Source organism: Condylura cristata, unplaced genomic scaffold (genome assembly GCF_000260355.1).
Source record: "Condylura cristata isolate star-nosed mole 26May11 unplaced genomic scaffold, ConCri1.0 scaffold00001, whole genome shotgun sequence".
Taxonomy (NCBI): Eukaryota; Metazoa; Chordata; class Mammalia; order Eulipotyphla; family Talpidae; genus Condylura; species Condylura cristata.
Window position 1 is genome coordinate 16335758 of NW_004567102.1, and position 25457 is coordinate 16361214.

Consider the following 25457-nt stretch of genomic DNA (forward strand, 5'->3'; position numbering starts at 1 on the left):
AAAAAAAAAAAAAAAAAACTCAAATATCACTGCTAGAGGCAAATGTCATTAACCTTTTATTTGTATTTTCTTTCAGAATGTCTCAATATTTTTATAGTAATTGAAATTATATCACACATGAAATTTCCTATATAATTTTTGTTTTACTTAGCTCAGCAGTTTTTCATCTGCATTTTCTAATATAAATTAAAATCCTTGTAAACATATTTTTCATGGCCACACAATATTCTGCCATCAGATGTTCACCAATTTACTCAATAGCTACTGTCTGACATTTAGGCCCTTTCCATTTTCTTTTTGGTAAGAAATGATTAAGTAATGTAGTGCTAACCACACAAATCTTCTAATGACACTGGTTTCTTCTTTTAAAAAATCTTACTAATGAAATCACCAAGTTAAAGTATCCTCTTATAGCCCTAATGTCTGTTAAAGGAGGCATAATAGTCTGGACACTTTTCATTGTAGTAACTCATACACTATTCACATATCCCAACAGGTTTGCATTGATTCAGCTTCTGATATATCAATGCATTTTCTTTCCAATCATCACACTGGCTTCTCCTCATGAAACTGAAACATAAATCTAACAATTTTCAAGGGGAAGTGCCCAGTATCACATCATGCACAACGGAGAAATGTCCTAACGAGCAAGCTGAGAAGATTTACAGATGAGTTCTTTCTCCAGAACAGACCATCTCTTATTCATTATTATCTGAAGAAGTCCAAAATAAGTAATAAATAGAATTAAGTCTTTTAGGGGAAAATATATTCATTCCATGAAAAAATGATTTCTTCTCATGTTAGGGAGATTTCATGGGAGATTCAGGAACTCACATGAAGAGGGAGGGGGTGGGGGAAAATCTCATTCAAACTTGCTAATTCTTCAAAAATAAATAGCATTCCTTCTCTTCAGAATTGTTCTAAAAAAGCAGGGAAACAAAAAGATTTCAAGCTGATCCCCACAGAGGTACTAACACTGTGCAAGTAAATATTGAGAGGATGGAGTGCTGAAGGAAGTTCTTGACAGTGGCACCCAACCATGGGAAGAAGACAATCCTTGGCCCTTACGAGGGCCCTCAGATGAATTTTAAAGGGTTCGGAGCTGTGTCTGTAGAGATTATGGAAACAGTATAAGGTGAGCATGTGGATTCCCAACAGAAATAAGCAATGGCAAGAAATGAAAGAAAAAATAGAAGAATTATAAGCAACCTGTTGTTGCTGAGCTAGAAAGAGATAAGTGAGGAAACTGGAGAAATAATCAGTGTGGAGGGTAAACGGATGCAGGAATTCAAGGTGACTATCAGGTTTCCCCGTACAGGTGATAATGGTTGAGAGGCCAGTTAGACTCATATAGATGGATTCAGTTTGGGTTATGTAGGATTTGGGGGCATCCATGTAGCTTCCAGGTGGAGATACAGAAAATAGGGGATGGATATGAATCTGAAGGAAGAGAGCTCTACATCAGACAGATGGACTTTGGTGACTACCCAGAGTTGGACTTCAAAAGTTGAAGAAGAATTTTGATAATTCTAAACTATTATGAATTTCAAAAGTTGGATAATAGGTATGATAATTCTAGAGGATTATGGTATGAAAAGAGAAAATGATTTAGATGATAACCAAAATAACTATCCAGTTACTTTGTCTAACCAAACACCACTCCCCAGTAGTCATGATCTAATTAAGGTCACAGGACAACTAAAAGTATGTAGATTGTGGTCAAGTAGAAATCTCAGGAAATTTATTAGCACAAAATATATCCAATATCACAGGAATCAGGCAACATCTTGGAAACAGTTTCACTCAGAAAGAGTGAACATTATGTAAATGTTTTATAAACACCAGTACTATAATATCTTACTAAGTTTCCTCCCAATTTCACCTCCTTCATAGTACTTTACTTAAATATTCAGTTGAGGATCAGAAGCATTTGTTGAAGTGACCAAAAACCAGTACACCTGAACCCAGAAAGAGTTGCCTGACCCCTTATTTCTAGTGATGTTTCAAATGGATAATGATCATGTTCTTGAAACTTCATGTCAAGCCTCAAAAATCCTTAATCACTCCAATTTTATATAACATATGTGGAAAACAAACATTCTTAACTTTTGTATATATGAGGACTGAAACTGTCTTTAATTGAACAAACTAAATCTTACAGGAGCCATTCAGAGGGATGTTGTTATGAACAAATTTGAGCATTCTATGCCAGCCTGACAAGAACACTTAATGGAGAAGGAAACATGTTTCAGTCTCTTGCAGCGTTATTAGATTTCTCTACAGTTAATATCAGTCTTCTATATGACTATTATTAATATAGAAAGGTGGGAAGACAAAAAAGAAGATACTAAGAATTTTAAAAAGAAACAGCCAGAGATACATCAAGAGAACCAGGAGAGGGTTGTGTCTTGGAACCCTAAAAAATAGAGCATCTCTAGAGATCAAAAGTGATCTTGACAACAGCAAAGTTGTAATAAGAGAGAGAAAAGGAAGAGCTATTGAATGTGACAATCAGGGCATGATGATTAAGGTGATAGTGGTTAAATGTGGGAACACAGGGGATAAAAGTGAAAACTAAGGAAGGAAAGGCATTGGGTGAAATCATCCAAAAGCTCATTGAGAAGTAAATAGCTTTAAGATTAGAGACACTCAGTCTTTGATCTCTCTTCCAAATCTTTAAATAAATTAGACCTGTCTTAAGAACTGTAGGTGTGTGAATTTTGGTCAGGATGCCTAATTGCCCCAGATCCCTAGGACAGAAGCCTGGTCTGTGTGGGCTGTGCCACCTAAGCCTGGCCCTGTTTCCTCAGGCCTGTAAGTAAATTCCATATTCCAGAGCAAAATGATGCAACTGGATAGGTTATGAGGAGGCTACTGCCCTTACTAAAATTCTACAACTCTGTGGAAGAGCAGCTTTCTATTTATCCAGCATGTCGTACTGGCCAGGCCAAATAAAGCACCTCCCAGTTAAGCTGTCCCTGGTTAAAAAGCCTGGATCACCCAAAGTGTTATTCCAAAGACCCATTCATTTAGAAATTATCATACTATGTACTATGTGACTGACCAGAAGCTGAGAGAACAGTTGCATATGAAGAATGACCACCCAGGCCTGCATCTCCTGGAGAACCTGACATGAGAACACCCCCGACAGGTATAGTCTCTAGGAGATGGGGACTGATGCCACCAATAAAATTCTTGGGGAATTTGAACACACAGCTTTTAGAAAGATAAAAATTGTAAGGTAGGCCCTCCCTGGTGGTGCAATGGGTTAGGATGCAGCACTGCAAGCTACTGCAGCCGCTTCAGTGAAGGTTTGATCCTCGGCCTCAGAGGTGATCCATATGGTGTGACAGACCTCTTCTGACCCACCCACTGCTCCCCTCAGCAGTGTAGTTCATCAATCTGCCTGTTCTGCTCCCCACTCTGTCTCTGGTGAATCCTCTCACTGCTCCTGTACCTCTGGCTTGTACCCTAGTTCTGTATGCATAAATAAATCTTTAAAACCTAAAAAAAAAAAAAAATGAGCATCAACTTATACCTAACACAATATAAATAACATTTTTTTAAAAAAATTGTAAGGTACTTGTTCTTGGTAGCAATCATTTTAAAGGAAACATATTTACTGATTGACATTCCTGGGTGACCAGAACACACCGTGAAGTCAAAGACTATTGGTTGCATATTGCTCATGGCCTTCTTTTCCCTTGCTTCACACAAAAGGCTCTCAGCACATAAAGCATTTTGAGCCACCTAAAGGATAAAAAGATACAGGACAGGGGCAGAAAGAGCAAAGTACCAAAGCAGTTCAGTAACAGTATTGAAAAAAAAAAAGTTCTTCCTAGCATAAGAAGCATCAGCACTTATAGTTTATAGTCTTAGTCCAGTACCTTTGCCTCATCCATTTATTAATTTAAATAGGGAAATTAGATCATTTTTTGATTAGCATAGCCCTGCTCTAAAACAAAACAAAAATGCCACTGAAAATCAAAGGAAAACTCAGGCTTTTAAGAGATTTATCCCTGCTGCAAATGTATAGTTAAATGGACTGTGGATAAAGAAAAACAAACAACAAAATACATTAGAAGGTGCTCTTGAGTCATTTAGTCTTTGAGAATTTAACTTTTATGAGTTACAAAGATTTCACAGATCCCTCTGAATGGTATTTGTTTACCCTGATTTCCTGAAATTACTAAGAACAGTTAAAGTTTTGAGATACCCTGAATTTTTCTTTCCATTTGGTGAGAATCTAATGGCCCATATACAGATCTAGAATTTAATACTTGTGCACATATGGTCCCTAAGTTATGAAATGTACTTATTTACATGTTGTTCTTCTTATTTTGCAATTTTTTTAAAAATAAATGTATCCGTCCTATTTTCTTTTATTTATTTCTGCTATAGGGGATAAGACATAAAAAGCCTTAAGGTTGATATGTGTTTATAAAAACTAGGTATAAATAATAAGGTGGAAGGGATTTGTAGAATTATTTCAGGCTCCTCTTCTGGACCATGTATTTGGTGGGTTAATGCTCACCTGAGATAGTTGGAGGCACACCTTCCTTCACCTGGAGAATCACTTCAACTTGTCCTTCACCTGAAACTGAACACAGAAAGTCACAACTTAGTTGTGATGCGAAGAAATATGAAATAACTGAAAGATGTTGATATATATGAGAAAGACAGCCTTATGCTAAATTCTCCCCAACCTTAAAGTTTAAAAATTAAAAAAATAAATAAAAGTCTGTGTTAGTTTATCTGACAATGGATTTCTAACATTTGAGTTTGATTGTTTTTATTTGGTTTAATTTAACTGCAGTGGGTCTGTAAAGAATAAGCAGATAGATAACAAGCAGAAAAGAATGGTATTCTTATGTTTTTTGGCGACCAGGACGGCACACCTCATCATCTTCCTCTTCATCATCTCAAAGTCTCAGCTTTTAGAATTCATGTTTTGCACCAACAGAGTTCAGATCACCCATGAAATGTATTTGCTTTACCTTTATCCAAACAAATTGTCCTTTTAATGAAAGCTTTTTCTCCACCCCCCTATCTCCTCCCATCTTCCAAACCAACTGAGCACATTTAAAAGGCCTGGGGTTCATTAATTTTAAGTGTTCAATAAATTAGTGGAAATAATCAAAAGGCCTGATTCTTTCTGATAATGACAATTTGATGTCAGTATAAACCAGTAGATTAAGCTGGGAACATATGCTCCTTCACCAAGAGAGGCTGCTATAATTAAATAGTGAATGCATCTACAAGGTGCTCTCACGCCTGATTAATTAGTAATCAGGTGCGCAAACTCCTTTTCAGTAACACCTTGTCTCTTATTGGTTAATTACCTTTCCGCCTTCTCAGATGTCAAGAGTCAGCACCTCCCACCACTGGAAGGCCCAGGGCTGCTGAAAGCTGCCACCCTGGTCAAAACAGTGCTCTCTAAATGCCTCTCCCTGAAATCTTGAGTCTGCTTCTCCATCTGAGGAGGGTGTGGACCTAGGATTGTTCTTTTAAGTACAAAGCCAAAGTTTCAGAACATTACAAAGAAAACTCCTAAAAAAAAAAGATCCATGAGGCAAACTCACCTACCCTTCTGTTCTTGTGATTCTTATCTTGATCATTACCTTCATTTTATTTTTTTCTCAAAAGAACAAGCATGAACATGTTTTCTTCCTTGCACCCTACACAGACTGAGGCCAGGTACAGTGGTCCCATGTTGTTTATGTCCTACTTTTATTGCTGCTGATATTGTTTCTTTTTCCAACTGAATATTTTACCCACTTTCTAACTTAAACAGTAACAATAAAGCTACCAGCCAAGTTTCTCACCATTTTTTTTTTGTTTGTTTCCAATGTCTTATACATCCACTCTGCTCACAGTGTTCCATGCATTCTCTAAAATTGAAAATCACTTTGAAAACCATACTGCAAAATCTAGTCAAGGTCACTCTCAATTTAGCAAATATCTACCAAGCATCACCTATTGTGAATTTAGGATTGCATCAGTAGTAATTTTGTCTCTGAAACTTTGGTGGGGGGGGCGGATTTTCTAATGTACCTATGACTAGACATTCATGGACATCCAGAAATTCACATTCATGAACAGATTTAGAAATTTTAAGTTTATTTACTTTTAATATGAATTTTTTTTTTAGATTTATTTATTTATGCATACAGAACTAGGACAAGGGTGCATGGGTGATGAAAGGATTCAGTAGAGACAGAGAGGGGAGCAGAACAGTAGATCAACTGAAATGCACTGCTAAGGGGAGCACCAGGTGATACAGAAGTGGTCTGCTATGCTATGTGGGTCACTCCCCGGGCAGGGATCAAATACGTGTTGAAACAGCTGCAGCTAGCTTCATAGTGCTTCATAGTGCTGCACTTTAACCCTTTGCACCACCAAGAAATTGTAAGTTTATAAAAGTACTCTGCTCTTGTACCTAGCATTTAATGGCAATTTAAGCAAATAGAGACTGAAAGTAACCTTCTTACAGCAACCACAAAATAACAAAAATTAAGCTCAATCAAAAAAGGGGGGGAAAATATGGGCAAGATGACAAGTCAAACAAGCAGTGTTATAAAAATAGAATACTCTTCTACAAGAAAGGGATTAAGTATCATGGTAGAATCAAATTCTAAGAAAGGTTAGAAAAAAAATCCAGGAATCATTTGAAAGGAGAAAATATTTCAAGATTTAATAAAAAATCATCTTTTCTAATGGGTTTCCAGCACATCTGTGTCCTCATTCTTAAGACATGGCCACCAAAATAAGGAAAACAAAGTGACATGTAAAGCATCTTTTACAAAAGCAGTCTAGTCATTTTACAATGATTACTTCAACCCAAAGTAAGTATAACTGTAAGAGGAATGATTGGATTTGGGGATAGAATGGAAATATTTGCCCCCACTTCTGACCTAAGTACCCACTGATTATGTTCAGATTCTACAAATTCACAAGTGGTTCCCACCTCCTGAGGAAACTCTTTCCCAAGATAGACATTAAAACTCAAGCATACATTAACAAGTTCTTTCTTCCTCACTTTCTGCAAGCAAATGTGTAAATAGCATTGAATGGGGGGGGGGGGAACAGTTTCAATATCAGAAGAAATGGAGAAAAGTTACTTAAAGTAAACATGATTAGAAAAAAATCTGACTTTCTGTACAACCACTATACATGTTTCTTTGCGGTCTGGTTCCTGCGCCTGTAAGCAACAGTCAGAGGGCAATTTCTTCCCAAACACCATTTCTAGGTCAGACCGTCATAGGAGAAGATTTTGGATGTTAGATTCTACCAGCCTAAACTTGAATCAGGGTCTTCCTGTACTTAGATGTGGCCAACTTTAACTGCAAATGGGAGTTTCATACAGCTTACCTACAGAGCTGTTAGGAAGGAAAGATGAGCTATTCTCATGCAATATGCTTAGCAGAAGGCCTTCATATAATAAACAGTAAATATTGGCCACCACCTCCACTGTTCATGGGCCATGCCCATTATTCTAGGAAGCAGTTAACAAAAACTATGCTCCCATCCATCCTCTTTACTCTTTTTACAGCTGCTCCTAATCATGATGAGCCATTGTGGTGAGTTATAAGCAACTTACCCAGCTCCACTAAAGTTTGCTAAGTGCTTTGACTCTATAAAAGACAATGTAAACGCTACATGTCATTTCCAATTTGGATAAATACAAAGAAGGATGAAAATCATTTGAGAGTAAAGGTATAGACTCAGGAAGAGTTTAAAAGCTTTACACAAGCTGTGATATTGTACATATGTTTTCTCAGTGCTTATGATTTCTGATTTTGTATTTGTAATATGAGAATGGTTAATCTACTCTGTTTATAAATGGAGTTGTATGCAGTTGATCCTTCCCAGAATTGTAAGAGTAGCTGGTTGGTCCTCAAAAAGAAAAGAAGGCTTTGGGTCAATTATTGCCAAATTATTTTGAGGAGTGCTATATGATCTAAGCTTGCTATAAACACAGACATCTAACAGGAAATGTGCTAAGAAAATGACTCCTGGTAAGAGCAAAGATAGTTGCTCAGCTAGATATGATTGTAGTGCCTGCCAGTTATGTAGGATGCCTGGAGAATTCTACTTCACTAAGACACCAAGAAGAAAAATTAATTAATTCTCTCCCTGAGTAAGTCTTATTGTCTACTGAAATTTTGAGGAAGAAAAAAGTACTCATCTATAAATAATAGGAAAAAAAAACAGGCATCTAGCATGCCTATTTTATTCTTCTTTCACATTTCCATTCTTACTTTGCCAATGCACATATTAAGACTGCTCACTCATGCCACATTTATCTGGGATAAGTCAGCCACTGAGTGAGTACTCATCTCAAGAAAATGAAACAGCCACTGAAATCCGTGTTTGCAAATTTTATCCTGTCTTGCCCTTAATCAGACCTTCTCTTCTAGTTTCTGTATGCCCTTCATTAGAAACTGACTCCTGTGGCCTCCCTGGTGGCACAGGAGTTAAAGTCCCAGCATTATCAAGCTACTGTCAGCCATTTAAGCATGAGCTCCATCCCAGGCCAGGAAGCTGACCATGTGGCCAGCAGACCTCTCCTGACCCCCGCCCCTCACCGCTGCTCCCCACAACAGTGTATTTCAGTAAATCTGCCTGTTCTGCTCCCCATTCTTTGTCTGGTGAGTTCTCTTATCCCTCTGGGCCTATACCCAAGTTCTTACATGCATAAATAAATAAAAAATAAATCTGAAAGAAAACCTGACTTCCTACACACCACCGCATAGACTCATATTTCACTGGCCTCATGAGCTAGCTGTTGGATTTGGTCATCTCTCCACATTTTCAACTTAGCTTGCCTTATCATCTACTTCCATGCTTTCTCCAGAACCTGCCTTACTCCCACATTCTTGATTTCTTTCTCCCTAACTCTTCAGGGAAACTGACCTTGCTCTCCACGAGTTAACCTGTTTCATTTAGCTGTGCAGTCTTATCAGATTGTTCCTGGGTAGCTAAAGACAGGTTTATAGGATACACTTACACTTCTCTCCCATTCCAGACTCAGACAGACACAACTCTGTCACACAGATCTTTTAAAAAAGTTCACAGAAATATTATATGAAAATCCTGTGCTTTCCTTTGAAACTTCTCAGATCCCCAGTAACTCTCATTCATGAAAGGGTAGGATGTTTTTAAGTATAAGAGTAAAAATCTCGATCAAGATGCTGACAGAGATACATCTGCATTAACCACAGTCCTGAGAGTTAGCTCAATTAAACCTTCTTAATTAACACTAGCAATTGTTATTCTGACTCAGAGCAATGTCTGCCACACATACACGACACATTTGTGATTTCCTAGGTCCTGTGCAGATCTACAAATGCAGAGCTTCCAGAAGAGCCTGATGACAAGGATCCCAGCTCTACAAGCAGGTTTAGAAAACACTTAAGGAATTTCACAAGGTCTCTCATTCTGTACTTCAAAAACGTGGCTTATTCCCAGGAGAACATATTCTTAGCAGGTTAGGTGAGAGATTAGAATGAAAAAGAGTTTCTTATGTTCACACTCTTTTCATCAATTATACCAAAAATTGCAGGCCACATTGTACTACCAAAATATGAAAAGTGAGGCAATGATTTTATTAGCATAGAATGTTTTCTGTTTTGTTTTAATCACTATGAATGTTAATTTATTACACACAAAGCAACTAGGTTATCAAAACTATGATTTCAATGGATATTATTGCTGAATAGGAACCTAGGTTTTAAATGGTAGACATTGTGAGAGCTGATTTAAAATAATCTCAAGTAAATGACTGTACAGAAAGCATGAGGGTGTGACCTATCACGAAGGGGTTAAAAATCTCAAATATAAGAAACATAGTCAATCTGTGCAGGCTATTGTATAAATGCAAAGGAAGAAGAAATTCTTTATAATTTTTTTAAGAAAAAAGAAATGCCAGTACTAGAAAAATTCCAGAACCTACAGTCAGAAAAAGCCCATTTAAATGTTAGTTATTCTGTTCACACTCACGTGAATTACGATTAGCCACTCAGTCTCCTTAACTCCTAGGAAAAGTATTTGATCTGGACTTTTAAGTCTTCCTTCCTTCCTACTTTCCTTCCATTTCTACCTTCTTTCCATCCCTTTTCTTTTGAAAATCTACTTGTTATCAAGAACTTAATTCCTTTTCACATCTCCAAGTTCTGTTCCATTCTCTATAGTTTTGCCATAAAGGCTAGTGCATTTCCCTGAAGTCAGTGCTCTATATTACTGGTAAAAATCCTTGGGGATCTTTAGGGGAATGAGTTTTCTATAAGAATGTAAATTAATTTATTAACTAGAAAGCTCTAGATTGCCTTAGAGGGCCTCAGCATGGGGATGGCTGCAGTTTCCATGGATTATGATTCTGCTCTGCTTATACAATCCTCCACAAGTGCCCTGGGGACCCAATTGAGTTCTCTTTCCTCCTTAAGCTCTAATAGGATTCCTTCTCAAGGATTTGCATGGGATCTTCTAGATCCCAGAAGGAACAGAAGGGTCTAGGCAGCAGCCTGCTCCCTCCAGTGCCTTAGCACTTCGAAGAGAAACTTAGGCAGAATCTATGATATAAGGAAACCAGACACATGTTCCTTATTTTTTAGGATCTCCCAAGTTAAGACCATTTTGCTGAGCTGTCTGCATGATGTGACTTGAGTTCTTCCAGGCGGTGGGAGCAGACAATAAAGTCCATCTGTCTTTCTATCCACAGCCCTCTTACCCTCATGGTCCACAACCCCGGCTTCTTGCCAAGCAGCCTGCCTTTATCTTGGTGAAGGGCACATGTTGAGACAGACAGGGGTCCTCTGGGCTAGACATGTCTTTTTTTCTGGTCCAATCAGAAGAGGGTGGTACCCAGGAGCCTAGCAGGCAGACTCTCAGCTGCCGCCTCACACAATATCCCAGCTCGGCTGCTCCTCCACGGCCCAGGTGGGGGCTGTGTGAACTGGGGGTGCAACTAAGAATGGTGAGCATCTGATATGAATTTATCACCGGCTGCTGGTTGGGTGGGGCATAAAGCAATGGCAAGGGGCTGTGAGTGTTTAACGCACCCTGCTACAACCCAACAGTTTGCCCTAAATAGTCTTTTGCCGATATGAAAGGATGGGGTCAAAAGTAAGTTGACCCCTGACAGAATGTACAATTATGAGAAGAGGGCTGTGCACGAGCAGCTGCTGGAACCCCACTGGCTCCGCATCAGGCTTCCAAGAGTCAGAATATGAATGATCAACTCAAGATTGCATTCTCCACCCCTCTCGACCCCCACCGCCTCCCTCCCCAACCTTCTCCTCCTGTTTCGGGCAAGTCCTATTATATTTCTACAGGAAGAAGCATAGCTATCCCCAGCAGCTGCAATAATTGTGTTCCTATTGTGATGAAGACCTCCTCCCGCCACCCCCCTACAAGTGGCCATTGTGAGTACAGAGTCAGTGATTACACGCTCCGCCTGATGCTTTGGGGGACCCAGCTGCCTAAGTGCTGACACACGAGTGTGCGGAAGGCCAGGGCGGGGGCTGGTGGAGGTGGAAGCAAGAAGTGGGGGGACCCCACGTCTGTGAGATGGGACTTCAACATACCAGACCTTTTGCATAAGTCAAGCCCAGAACAAATGAGGCTTTATCAGGCCCCAGTGATGAGGGGTCTCATCTCCCTTTGAAGTAAAGCTGAGCATGGGGCCTAGCAGCTTTCCCTCCTTGGACCAACCAAACATCCTGCTTTTGATATGCTGCATGCTCATTATCTCTGCCCCATTTAATGATTTTTGATTGAAGGGTGGCGGCTGGGATGCCGAGAAGATTGTTAGAGAGGCTCCATCCAGCCAAGCCCTCAAGAAAGGCTTTCCTTGTGCTTGGGCCTAAATTTGGAATTTCTTAACAGTGTGTGCTTGTTCTTAGAGGCAGATAAGGGCTGAGCGTGAAATTCTTAATTAAGCAATAAATAGAGAGTGGGGTGTCAGCAGATGTAGCCAGTAGCCATGGCAACAGGAATCACATGGGCAAGAGAGCTGAGACTAGATGTAGGCCCCGGGCCTGGGCCTGACTGACAGCTGAAGAATCCTACAAAGCTTGTAAACCAGATTAATTAGCTGACTAATTATTTCATAGCGTTAATGTAACTAAAAAATAAAAATAGTTCACCATGAACTGAAACATCTCTGGGAAAAAAAAAAAAACAGCAGGGAAAAAGGCAGTGGGGAACTCTCTGTGTAGGATGGAGCTGACAGTGAATCCAATCACATAAACAGAAAAGTGGGCTTACTGCATTGGACTGCAAGTTCAAAAATATAAAAGAACACTTGTTCTACGACCATGGCCATTCCCAGGCCCACATAGAAGTAACAGTTCAGAACTCCCAAGAGTCTGTTGCATCAAATATTATCCTTCCCCGGTTCCAACATTAACTGCCACACACAAGTTCTTTACTTGTGGTTTGTTTTGTAAGTGGCTCCTTGGGTAGAATTCTCTGGGGTTTTTGAAAGGAAACCTGAACCAATCTCCTTAAAAGATATTGTTAAATAAGCAAGGTTATCCTGTTCTGTGAATAACAATTGCTGAAGTGGATTACATTTCAGTCACGGCACCCGTAGATCATCTTTGTCATATTATTGTGGACCTCAGAGTTCTTGCAAGTCTCCTCCAAGAAAAACAGAATGAGACCCTTTCAGAAAGGCTCTGACGTGTATAACTGAGTGCAAGGCACATGACATGGTTACTCCTCTGGGAAAAAAGAAAAATTCTAGAGACATAATCTATTGAGAAAATTTGTAGTAAAGTGACCTGGCATGTCAATCATGCTTGAAGATATTTGGGTGTTTGGCACTGCAATTCCAAGAGATAAGTAAATATTCTTCACCTCACTGTATAAATGAAGCCATTGAGGCATGGAGCATTTATAATTCCATGCCCCAGGTAAAATAGCCAGCCAGCCACTGATTAAAACCCTAAGCCCTGAGCACTGGCCATGAGTTTTCCAAAGAACTTGCATTCCATAAAGATGTTTGCAAAACAAAGACAATACTTGCCTCGATGGAGAAGAGAAATGCAAGGATCAAAACATATTAGATGTGCAGAGGTTGTTGGGGGTTCTTTTTGGCCACTGGGGATCAGAAAACTTTTCTTCCACATCCTCCCCCAGTCCCCCAACCCTTTTTGGTCAGTGATCAATGATTATTTAGTGGGCAGCACACTCTAGTGGAGAGATCCATAGCCAGGAGCCAGAATGCCTGGGTCCTGAGCTTTTCCTTTTTGGGCTGGGCCTATACTGGTCAGGTATCTTAAATCTCACAGGAATCAGCCAAGTGGAGGAAATGAAGATAATTGTGATTTTTTTGAAACTTCCTATCCTAAGGGATGCGATAAGATTGCAAACAAATAATATAAAAGATGGTCTACTTAGAAGTGGTCAAGAAATGAATGAAACACAGCCAACTCTCAGTGGAGCAGCACTGTGAATGGAACACCAGCCAGCAAAAGGAGCAGGATTCTCCACTACACCTCCCCCAACCCCCGCCCCACCCTGAGTCTGACAGAAAACTCAGTGGACACAAAGGAGGCCAAACAGGGTTCCTATGACAAAATGAAGCTCTGGACACGCAAGTCTCCCCATGTCTTTGCAACCAAAGAATATGTCCACATAGATTGTGAGGTCTCAACTTAGCCTTTCTTCTTAGATTAAATGGATTTTATGTAAATTATCCCAGTCACAGACCTAGAAAGTCATAGGGTTTGGGGAAAAAAAAAACCAATTAAGTGAAAGCAACAAATTCATCAATATGTAAAATGCACAGCAGAGAATTGGAACTCTATTGCCTGGGGTCTTTGGGGGACCCTAGCTACTGCTATCTCACTGTTATTATGGCATTATTAGACTATTTAGAGATGCTACAAACTTTACACAGAGGATGACCCAAACCATAATAGAGCCCACACAACCCTCTACAGCAGCAGAGGCAGCCCCTACCAAGGAGCAGAGCGAGTCTGTTCTTTGGGACCTCATCTCCTCTCTGTGCCAGCCGCCTACCTGACCTACTGGCTCAGAGAATCTGAGACAAACCCCAGGAAAGCCATTACTGGGCATTGCAGATCCTCGAGCAGCATGAATCTCCCAGGTTACCACGCATTCTGTCAACCTCTTGAGTCTTTCTGTTTAGGCTCATAGTATTCAAAGGTGAACATGTACAATTATGCTTATACAAATAATTTTGTGAAAACCAATCAATTTTTTACTTGTTAAGAATATTTTATGCTGACACGTTCATCTACTATCATATATATGCATAGATGTACATGTAAATGTTTCTACATACACAAATATATACAGATGTTCATTTCTACCATGTAAGTGCTTGCTGTTGATTCAATAAATGTTACCAAAGGGGGAAGAAAATTTGTAGCTATGTGATTTTCATTTTTTTAAATTTTTGCCATAATGTTTCCTTGTCATGTTGGCCTAAATGAGGGTATAAATTGCAGTTTGTGAACTAAATCCAACCAATGGACAAGATAGGCTCTTCAGATACAAGGTAAGTTATAGAATGAGAACAATTTAAAATTAAAATCTTGTTCCAGAAGATATATCAAGGGAATAGCCGTAGTTAAAGTTAATGGCAACTATTTGCTCTTACCTAATGGCTGTATTCTGCTTTAGAGGTAAAACAGTCTCAGAAATCTCTGTCCATCCTGAGTTTTTATAGTTTCAGGTTACATTTATAGATGGATCAAATCAGAAATAAAATCTGAATGGTGCAATTCAGTGCAAATAAAATATACAACAATCCATTTGGCAAAAGCTTGAAAAATACCAGAGAAGCTCTACACTCTCTTCTGTGGTGCTATTAAAATTTAATAGTTGTAAGGTTCAAGCATAGGCACAAAAGAGAGTGACAGAGTGCTCAGAACAACTACTGAGCCCTTATACCGGGCCAACTCTTGTCAGCATCTGGGACCTGCCATGTTGACGAGGAGGGCCCTAAACTTGATCAGGATCTACTTAGACCAATTTATAGTGAAACTGTCATCTAGACACCTGGTTGACCATGTTCTCTTGACAGATCACCCTGAGCTGAGATGGGCATATGTGGACACTATGAGGCACTCAGAGGCTTTAGGGTATAGAAAAGGAGTACCAGGCAGGCACAGGAAGTTAAAGGAAACTTAGTGTCCTGAGCCAGATGCTGAGTTTCTGTGAAACAGCACAAGGAGGTAAGAAAATCTTGTCCTTGGTTACTTCTGCTTTCAAAGCAGGGTTCCTGGTCCTGTGAAACACAGGTCTGGACCCTTCCTCCTAAACTCCATATTCTGATACAAGAGCCTATTTCTGGTCCTCAGATCAACTGTCCCTGTCATCTCATCTTCCTGACCTCAGATTCCTGGCCTTCCACAACTTTGCTTCTCATGTTCCACATTAGCTCCACTCTTATTCAGCTTCTCCCTGTGTCAGGCACATCCTGCTGCTCCATTATCTGTGACATGACCAACTATCCACACAGTCACACTTTCTACTGTCCTAACATGAATTTAAAAATAGTAGCAATGTGGGCCCTCCCTGGTGGCACAGTGAGTCAAAGCACAGCACTAAGAAGCTAAAAGCACTTCAGCATGAGTTCCATCCCCACCCTAGAGGTGACTGACCCACATGTTGCGGCAGACCTCTCCTGACCTGCCCACTGCTCCCCTCCGCAGTGTACTTCGTCAGTCGGCCTGTTTTGCTCCCCACTCTGTCTCTGGTGAATCACTGCCCCTGCACCTCTGGCCTGTACCCCAGTTCTGTATGCAAAAATAAATAAAAATCTTTTTAAAAAATCATAGCAATGTATTAAGCATTTGCTATGGGTTAGACTCTGCTAAAGATTTTAATTTATTGAATGCCAATCCTTTAAGGTAAGTCCCCTCATTATTCCATTTTACAGATGAGGAAGTGGAGACCTAGAGATAAAGAGAACCTGGTCAGTGTCCCCCAGCTTGTGAGTGTCAAGCTGGGATTTCTATTGGGCAGTCTGATTTTAGAGTCTGCCTCACCACTTTACTATAACTCACCGCTGTTCTCTTCAGTTCCTCATCACCTCATAGTACAGATGGGTTGATTCAAAGTAAATGGTGGTTTCTGACTACATGCTCTCAAAATGCCCATCCAGGTATACTTACCCAGATAGGTGAGTTGCCTCAACTGGCTATTGAAGAACCAGTCACAGGGTTGGTCCTGACCAGGAGATGGAAGAGCTGGAAGGGACTCTCCTACTCGACTCCCACACTTTACGAGGATATCTGGGTAAGGCCACAGGACTGTGTGTACCAGCAGCAGGTAATTCCCAGGAGCAAAGTTGTCAATTGTTGCTGAGTACTGAAAGTGAAAGAAGAGTATAGCAGTACTCACTTAGTGAGGAAGGTTTACCAGAAAAGAGAGGGAGGGGGAAGGAGAGAAGGAAACAGAGAAGGAGGGAAGGAGGGCAAGAATTGCAAAGAACACAGGTAGAGTTTAGACATAGATGACTTTCCTTGTGGGAACTGAGTTTACTGGGTTTATTAAATCCATAGTATTATGTATGGTAATAATTATGCTACCAAAAATCATAGACTAAAAGAAATTTCTTCTTATCTAACAATCTCAGTTAGCAGAGGAGAAAGCCAAGACCCCTACTAATGAATTGAGTTGTTACAGGTCAAAGAGCTAAAATAGACAGAACCAGGTCTAGAATTCCTTTTCATATCTTCCTGTAATTTAAAGAGGCAGGCAAAGATAGATGAATTATCTACTTATAACGGGAATCACCAAACTTATGGGAGCCTTTGCTATATGTTCAGATGCTAGCCAGACTGAGGCTTTTAAACATTGAAAAATTTCCAGTGATTGCTGTCCCATTTTACAACTGAAGAAACTGAGGTAGGCAGAGGTTCGGTTACTTGACCCACACCACCGGGTAAGAGAATGCTGAGAGTAGATAGAAAGCAGAGGTTCCCAGAGTCACTATTTTACTGTAATTGTCTTATGAAAACTCCCCAGAAGATTCCTACAGTGACCCCCAAAGGAAAAAAGTTATGTACATCATTTCTGAGAGGTATCAGGAAGAAATTGATAGAACAATACCTAAAGCTAGCTCCTAGCTCCTTCAGACCTACTCTCATGATCTTTAGGGAGATTATGTATGATTAAAAAGAAATCAATAAATACATAAAGGAAGAAAGGCTTGAGGGAATCCACTTTTTTTTCTTTTTATAAAATGTACCAACCACTGTGTTTCTTCAACTCAACCCAAATGGACCTTCATTTGCAAGTTCATCATTGACCACAAGGTGGCAGTAAGCAATGTAAAAATAACCTGTCAAGACCTTTTTTCTGGCTAAAACACATCTCTCTGGGGTAAGTTAACTCTTAAGCCATAAAATAAGAATACAATTCTAAAGAATGCTTAGAATTTGTTTCTCACTGCATTCATCAAGTGGAGATTTAAAAAAGATTCTAGTATTTCAAGGTAAAGAAAAGCAACCATCTCTTGTATTTAGGTTATGTGCATCTGTCCAAAATGCTGCTTTGTTGACACAGTGAGATGTTCATAGCTGCAAAGTATTACTTCACTGAAGGTATGCTAGGAATCCCTGGGAAAGGGAACACATCAGTTAGTGAATGCCTGGGTTACCTGCAGAGATCTGTTAATCCAAGGGCTCCCAAATTGCAGTAAGTAGGTTTCCTGATCCAAAAGCAAAGCCATCCAGCCGTGACACTCAGACAACGTGTCCTGCACATAATTGACGGTGGTTGTCTTATTTTTGCTGTCAATCATGGTTAAGTCATAAGAAACATGGGAAGCATTCACTCTGGGGTGTGAGGGTAGGGGTAAAAGAAAAAAGAAATAGGTTGTAAGTCACTTGCCCATTTTGTGTCTAACATTTCCTCAATTGTCATTCATCTTCTTCCTCCTCACATATCTCTCAGGCCTCAGCCTGTGTGTTCTATGGAAATCACTCTGGGCTCAAAACAGCCAACAGGAAGCTGCCATTGGATGGGGTGTGTATTATAATGACGAGGCAGGTCAGACATGGTAAAATTCAGATCTTAGGCCACTAACAAACTTGTTCAACTTCCAATCCTCTGCAAGGAACCCTCTATAAAATCCCATGCAGTATTTTCTTCCATCTTAATGAATTTACATAGACCAAGACTACATACTATTTTTTAACAGAGAAATGTCCATGGCCAGGATTTTACAACAGACTGGGATGATCAGCAGCAGCAAACACATTGAATGGTTCCTGGGATCATACAGGAAGTAGTGAGTGAGACGCAAAACCTAATGTGCCTGGTTTGTCAACAGCCCACACCCAAATGCCCCTCAAGAATGATGTCAGTGCTGTCCCTGGCATGAAGCAGTGACCAGGCTCAGTGTACAGGCTCATATAAAATGCCCAGAGCATTTTATATGTCCTAATTTTATGAAAATTAATGTCCTAATTTTTAGAAAGCGTTTCTAGAAAAACTGCATGTTACCAAAAGAGGAACTAGAGTATTGCAAAGCACTATGCTAGTGTCATAAAGTAAAGGTAAAAGGCATTCATTTCTACAAAGTATTCTATACAACCCATCCCAGAAAGTGATTTTAACAACTGTCTAGAATATAAATGGATTTAGCTACATACGAAGACCCTAAAAGAAAGTCAAACTGGACAGAAAAAAAAAAAAGAAAACAAGAAAAAAAAATCAATGCACATTAATACTGTCCTTTCCCCTTTGCTTTAGTTTTCATGAGAATCTTTAACGGTGGCATTTTGCTGCAGGCAGATAATTAAATTCTCAAAGTAGAGGGAAATGAGACGGAGGAGGATGTTGTGTTTCCAAGTAAGGTGTGGCCTGAGCATATCCACAGCCAATTTATAATCTGGTGGCATATTATGGAAAGGAAACTGTTTTTAGTGTTAAATGCTTGGGCACTCTGGTCAAATGGGTGTAAATTGGAAATCTTTGTCGGCATGCACGAGGTGTATGAACTTGAACAAATTGCTGACCCTCTTTAAGTTTTAATATCCTTTTTCTTTTTAAATGGAGGAAGCAATAGTATGCATCTCATATAGTTAGTGTGAAATTGAAAGAGATAATCTATGCAAAGAATTCAGTAGCCATTAGCAAGTGCAACGTCTACCTTCAGCTCATTTAAGAAAGAGCCTCAAATGTGTTGGATTTGACATTCTGTACAACTTACTTTTAATGTTTAGATTTACCCAGGATATTTGTTCAGTTGAAAATGCACTTAAAACCTTTCATGGCAATGTAGTAGTTGATATGCAATTCTTGTAAGATTAAGTATGTTTGTTTTATTCATTAACTAATAAATTAAAGAAATGAAAAATGCAGAGTAACTGGGAATTAAACTACTTTTTCATCAGGTTTTCTTATTCATTCCTGAGGCAGGGGGACTTGGAAATCTTTGGGCAATCCTTTCTCTTTGGACTTTGGGCACTTAAGCTTGTTTTGGGTTTTTCCTTCACTTTCATATCAGGAGTTAAAAGGAAATGAAAAAAAAAAATCTCCAACACATATCCTTAGAATCAGAATGGACATATAGGTCATCTGTTCAACTTCCAATCCTCTACAGGAATGCCTCTATAAAATTCCATGCAGTATCTTCCAGATTTGGACCATTCTCAAAGAGAAGACCATAGCATTTATTGAATGTACTTTGAAAGTTTAATCTTTAGACAGCTTTAGAAAGCTGAGATTTCTTCCTTGTATTTTTTATTTATTTATGCATACAAAACTGGGATATAGATAGGCCAGAGGTGCAAGGCCAGTGAGAGGATTCACCAAAGACAGAGTGGAAAGCAGAACAGGAGAGTAACCAAGTACATTGCTAAGAGGAGCAGCAGGCAAGAAAGAAGAGGTCTGCTGTTCCATGTGTATCACCTCCGGGGCAGGGGGTGAAATTCACAATGAAGCAGCTGCAGCTAGCTTGCAATACTGCATCCTAACCCACCTGTGCCACCAGGGAGGGCCATCTTCCTTGAATATTCTAGACCTTTGTTCTCAGTCATCATGACTTTTCCTTTAACTGTTCATGGGTTTCAGAGTCCCAGGAAAGCACTATTTCATCCAACTAATAAAATTAAGTATTAACAATGGGTTTTAAATAGCAAATTTAAGCACTAAAAAAAATGATGAGAGAGAAGTTGGAAGTAAAAAGTACCAAATAGGTAGATGAGTCGGCACTGTGGCCAGCAGAGAAAGTGGAATTCTCCACAGAAGGGTCTCAAGCTCTGAAAGTGTATCCCTGCAGCTCTCACAGAGACATATGACTTAGAATAACAATACCTGAATCCAAGAGTGAGTAACTGATATTTTTGAACTTCCATTTAATAATTCACCATAAAAAGTAAAATTGCATTTTACATAGGTATTTAAGACATAATTGTTGCTAAACAGACCAAAACAGCCCAGCTAACTATTTAGTGATGTTTCTTGGCAGCAGGGGAGTTTTCCCGACAGCCACATGAATATAAGGAAATAGCTTATAAACTTGTTAGTCAGAGGAGATAAACAGTTGATCAGAAGCTATCGGAGCTTGATTCAGTCAACCCTGTACCAATTATATTCATCAAGCCGACTTAAAACACTTACATTTAGTGGTCAGGAAAGTGCTCCTGGGCCCACACGTGTAATTTACACTTGTTGTAGACAATGGTTAAGAAAATGCTAGTTTCCTTATGAATTTATATTTATTCTATCCTTACTCAAGTGCCCTTAATTAGGGTACTTCTACAAAAAGTCATTTTAACTACAGATTAAAAAAAATGTATTTGTTCAAATCTATCCATCTGTTCACATTCCTACCTATATTTTGTCTCTTACTTTGCCTTACCAACCTATATTTGTCACATTCTTCTTAAAATACCATGAAAACCTTTTTGAGATTTATGAAAATACCACCTCAATATGTAAGAATACAATCACTTAGATATATAGTTGCAGAAATGTCTCAGTACCCATAATGTGACCCCATGAAACTCCCCAGTGAGGTTGCATTACACTAGACTCAATTATTTCTCAAATTTCTATCAATATCATATCTATAAATTGATTTTTAGGCTACTATTTCTCCCAGTTTCTATAGGCTGTGACTTCAGTTACTGAAGAAGTCATTTTTTAGACCATATTCCCCAGTTATACTGAAGGCCCTAATAAACATGATCCCCCACTTCAGATACTGTAAAACCACAAATGCTAGCATTAATTCACTTTTGTTTATCTTTGGAACTCCAGTGCTCTCCTTTTTTTTTTTTTTTTATGCCTGTCTACTCCATATTAGTATCCAGTATCCAATATCAAACACTGACCAACCAGAAAGCCACCGTAGTAGACTGTGACCCTAAACTATGCTTTCTTCTTCCTTCTTCTTCACCTATCCTATTAAGACACCCCATCAATTTCAACCAAAGTTTATGTGGGATGCAGTTTCACAGACACTTGTGTGATCACTCACTTTCTACAGCACATTACACGTAGATAAAGAGGCTATCAAATACATCTTTATCACAGCAAGTCATGGAAAGGGTCACATGTAGACTTGTAAAAAGCAAATCAAAATCTAAAAGACCAATAGCTCAGTAGGCAAAATGCCTTGTACTGACCATCTCTGGAGGCCAAACTCCAAATTCAAATCAACTGCCATCCTTCTAGGCCAAGTGCCAGCAGTGACAGAGGTGGGCTCTTCTGAAAAGCACCAAAAGAACATCAGGAGCCGAAGAACACCATGAAGAGAATTTACCAACCATAATTACAACAATTTTCGCTTGCCCTAAATAGCCACCAATTTCCCCGTGCCCTAAATAGCCACCAATCTCCCTCTCTTTACTGTTAATGAAGCAAAGGAGCACAAAAGTATTTCTAATTTGGAGGAGCCAAGGGAGTCTGCATGGGCCATTAGCAGCAGAGAGCTTCATTACTAGGGGGAGAAGAGTCTCCCTGAACTTCTCATGGCTTTATGTGCAAGAAATCAGGAGGCAACTAGTCCATTTGAAGTGTTAACCCTTACCTACACGTCAGCAGCAACTCTCAGTACAGTCAAGAAAGACAACAAGATGACACGCCTTTCCGTCTCCTGTTGTATGAGGTGCCTTCCTTTTTGTTCTTTTGTGGTTCTTTGCTTGCTTAATAACCAAGCTGTTTTTAATTAAGGGCCATTTTTCCTTTGAAAATATAGCACTATCACTTGATAAAACTTCCCAGCCTAAGTACCAATTTACAATACTAGTTACATAAACAGTTATGTAATTTAGTGCCCGTAGACTATGCGGAATTGTTGAATGTATACTGCCCACAAAGGATTTGTTAGGCAATCAACAATACCAGTGAGAACAAATATTAACTCCCTGGTTTGTGTTTACCATTAGCTTACTTTTCCTGAGGGTCCAGATCACTGTGTATTAAGACAAACAGTGCACTGAGCTCTAAATGCTCTTGATTCAGAACAATCATGCAATAAACCCTTTATAATTACACATCTCCTAAGCCAGACATATCATAATAACTAGCTTCAAATGGTGCTGTCAGCCTCTCCCGAGCATTATAGGGCTTGCTGCTGCTGCTTCCATCTTTGATTGAATAAAGAGGACACAATCGAGTCTTAAACGCAGCTAACAGATGACTGTGGCCGATCATTGCTTGAGCATCTCTGAAAACTTCACTGAGCTCATAACGAGGCCTACTAGAGAGGCATCATCCCACAGGCCGACCTGCACCAGTAATACTTTATATGGATCAGCAAGGTGGTCTTTTATTTTGCATATACTTTTCTTGATGAAAAACACTTAATCATTTCCTTTTCTGAGTGAGAAAACTAGCAAGAGGAAAAACGCCATAAAACCTTCTCTCCCTCACATTTTAAACAATTCTTAATTTCACATAAAAAAACAAACTGGCAAAAAGAAAGGCAAGTTATATGATTACAGTCCTTGTATTCTGCCACCACCTACCAACATCACCCAACATGCTTCTGTCTTTGTTCAGAGTTAGCAAGAGGAATAATTTATCATTGAGCAGCTCAAGATCCACCTGGTACCTCCTCCAAGGTAATGTCTATAGCCTGACACACACCGAGGACAGTACTTCTGGCTTTGTCTGTCTTGAACCAGGAAGAGAAATCATAGATGCCCATCATCTTCACCAAGATGATCCTCAGACACTCTGATATCTCTTCTCCTGACCTGTTAAGTCCAGCTGAAAGGCTGCCTTTGAACCCGAGCATGGTACCACTGGAGTAATGCAGCCACAACATAGACAACTACTGATCAGGGGATAGTAAAAAACAATTTCTGCCCTGGATTAGGCGGTGACTCAGAGACTTGTCTTCCCTATTAAATGGGTGTGTCCCTGGTGCGTGATGGAGCTGGCCGACCCTGACTGACACACAAGTGCTTTGCCATCCCCTCTTCATGATCCGGTGAGCCATGATGCCGTGATCATAGCCTTCCAGAGGTTGTGGGAGAGTGTGTTCACCTTGGAACTAGGCAAACCCTACACATCAGTGCTTTTTAGGTGAAAGAACTAGTTAACTGTTTACCTGCACACCACTGGGTCCCTTTATTATTCATAAAATAACCATGGAGTTCGGGTGATGACATTTCTCAGTTTGCAGTCTATTTGGGTTTTTAGAACCTTTCCTATTTTACTTCTGTAACCTCTGCTGCCAATGGAGGACAATACTTGGAAATTTTCTGTCTCACACAGGATTTTTTTGAGGACTGAAAAGATACCATTAGTGATGCTATGCCTACTTATCCCTAGGAAGGAGAGTTAGGCGATTATTAAAGGAAAAGCTAGGCCAAAATTTCCATTTGAACTCTTCTTTACTTTTGCATTCGCAGAGGCAGGGGGTGCCTCATACTTTGAACACTGACACATTAAGAGCCGTTACATAGGTAAAAACTGAACGCAAGCACTACAGGAGAGGATATTAAGCAAGATCTAAGAATCAAGGTGATCAACAAGAACATTAACCTCTTCTTTTCCAGAAGTAGGGAAGGAGGAAGCAGAAGGTACTGGGGCACAGTGAATCAAAGACTGTGACCTGAATGTCGCCACATTCTATGACTACCAGGGAGGTTTCGCTGGTCCTGAACAATGTCACGTGACTACTGGAAAGTATTCTCTATTTTTCAAAAATTGGATTATGGTACATTTGAGCAATCTTATTTCCTTTGCCAGGCATTTGTTTCTCAGAAACATAATATTTGATACTATTTTATTCAATTAGTATATTCATGTACTCCATTAAAATGGAGACTGAAAATATTTATTAAGCATTTACTACATGCCAGACAATGACCCTGGGAGATAATTATCACTATGTCCATTTTACTGATGTGAGAACTGAAGCAGAAAGAGGTAAAGTAACTAGTCTAAAGGAATATACCTGGAAAGTGGAGGAGGGGGCTGTGTATTGAACACAGAGACTATTCATTACTTCTTTATTCTTCATTCTTTGAAAAATAATGTCAAATGTATGAATATGACCTGACTTCATTTTATGAACATTCTATAAAAACTCAAAAAAGACTGACTGACTAACCCAAAATATCTTATAAACTCATATTCCTTCCTCCCAATCCAGTCAGTAATTAGAGGACAGTTCAAGGTTTGATGAGTTGACATCAAACCTTCAACTGGTATGTGACAACAGAAGTTATAGAGTACCCCAGGCCAAACAAAGAGGTACGAGATGGTAATTTTGAGAGTTGAGTTTTCAGTCTACTCATCACAATTCTATAAATCTTACCTCTCAAGTAATGTTTGAAAATATTACTAGTACAAGTAAATAATTGTACATGTCAGTGCAGTTCCAATCATTGACAGAAGTGGGGAAGGAGTAAGAGAAGAAAACACCCTCAAATGCGGTTCCCAGCAAAAGCTGAGAAGACATTATGGAAGGATTTTCTTAAGTATCAGACATTCCTAAGAATTTTAAAAATAAACATTAGGGATAGCATTTTAATCCTGGGTTTTCTGACAGAAAAGTTGAGAGCCAGAATCTCCAAATTAGCATGGCCTAAGAAAGAACTGGGCAATAAGGATACTATAGGATTGCTTAGGGGGGTCTACAAATTTTAAAATTTATGCTGATTTTTCAATACTAATTTTACTGAGTTATTATACAATGCAACATTTTATAAAGCAAAAGAAAAAAACCTACTTTCAGCCTACTTAAGATCTACTAGAGAAGAAGAAAAAATTCACAACACTATGGAGAACCAATGAGTATGGTCACAGTATATATAAAGTATACAATGATAACGCCAAAATTTGTACAGGAAGATAAGGGAAGCTGCCCAGAGAAAATGACCTGCATGTAAGTATGGAACTGAATCTTATGAATTGAAAATTGTAAGGAAATTGAGTATGACCAAGGTAAAAACACAGGAAAGGGGGAGAAAAGCACTGAGAGATGCTAGAACTATATAAACAAGGAG

At 39.3% G+C, this 25457-nt stretch overlaps 1 protein-coding gene across 1 annotated transcript in view; it reads right to left on the reverse strand.

The window, feature by feature from the left end:
• PKHD1 (polycystic kidney and hepatic disease 1 (autosomal recessive)) overlaps positions 1–25457 on the reverse strand; it is a 401857-nt gene that overhangs the window by 172029 nt on the left and 204371 nt on the right. The window contains exons 48-50 of the mRNA XM_004674033.1: positions 17642–17819; positions 16152–16347; positions 4535–4600 (exon numbers count right to left, since the gene is read on the reverse strand). Of these exons, the coding sequence (XP_004674090.1) occupies positions 4535–4600; positions 16152–16347; positions 17642–17819 (440 nt within the window). The remainder of the gene's footprint in view (positions 1–4534; positions 4601–16151; positions 16348–17641; positions 17820–25457) is intronic.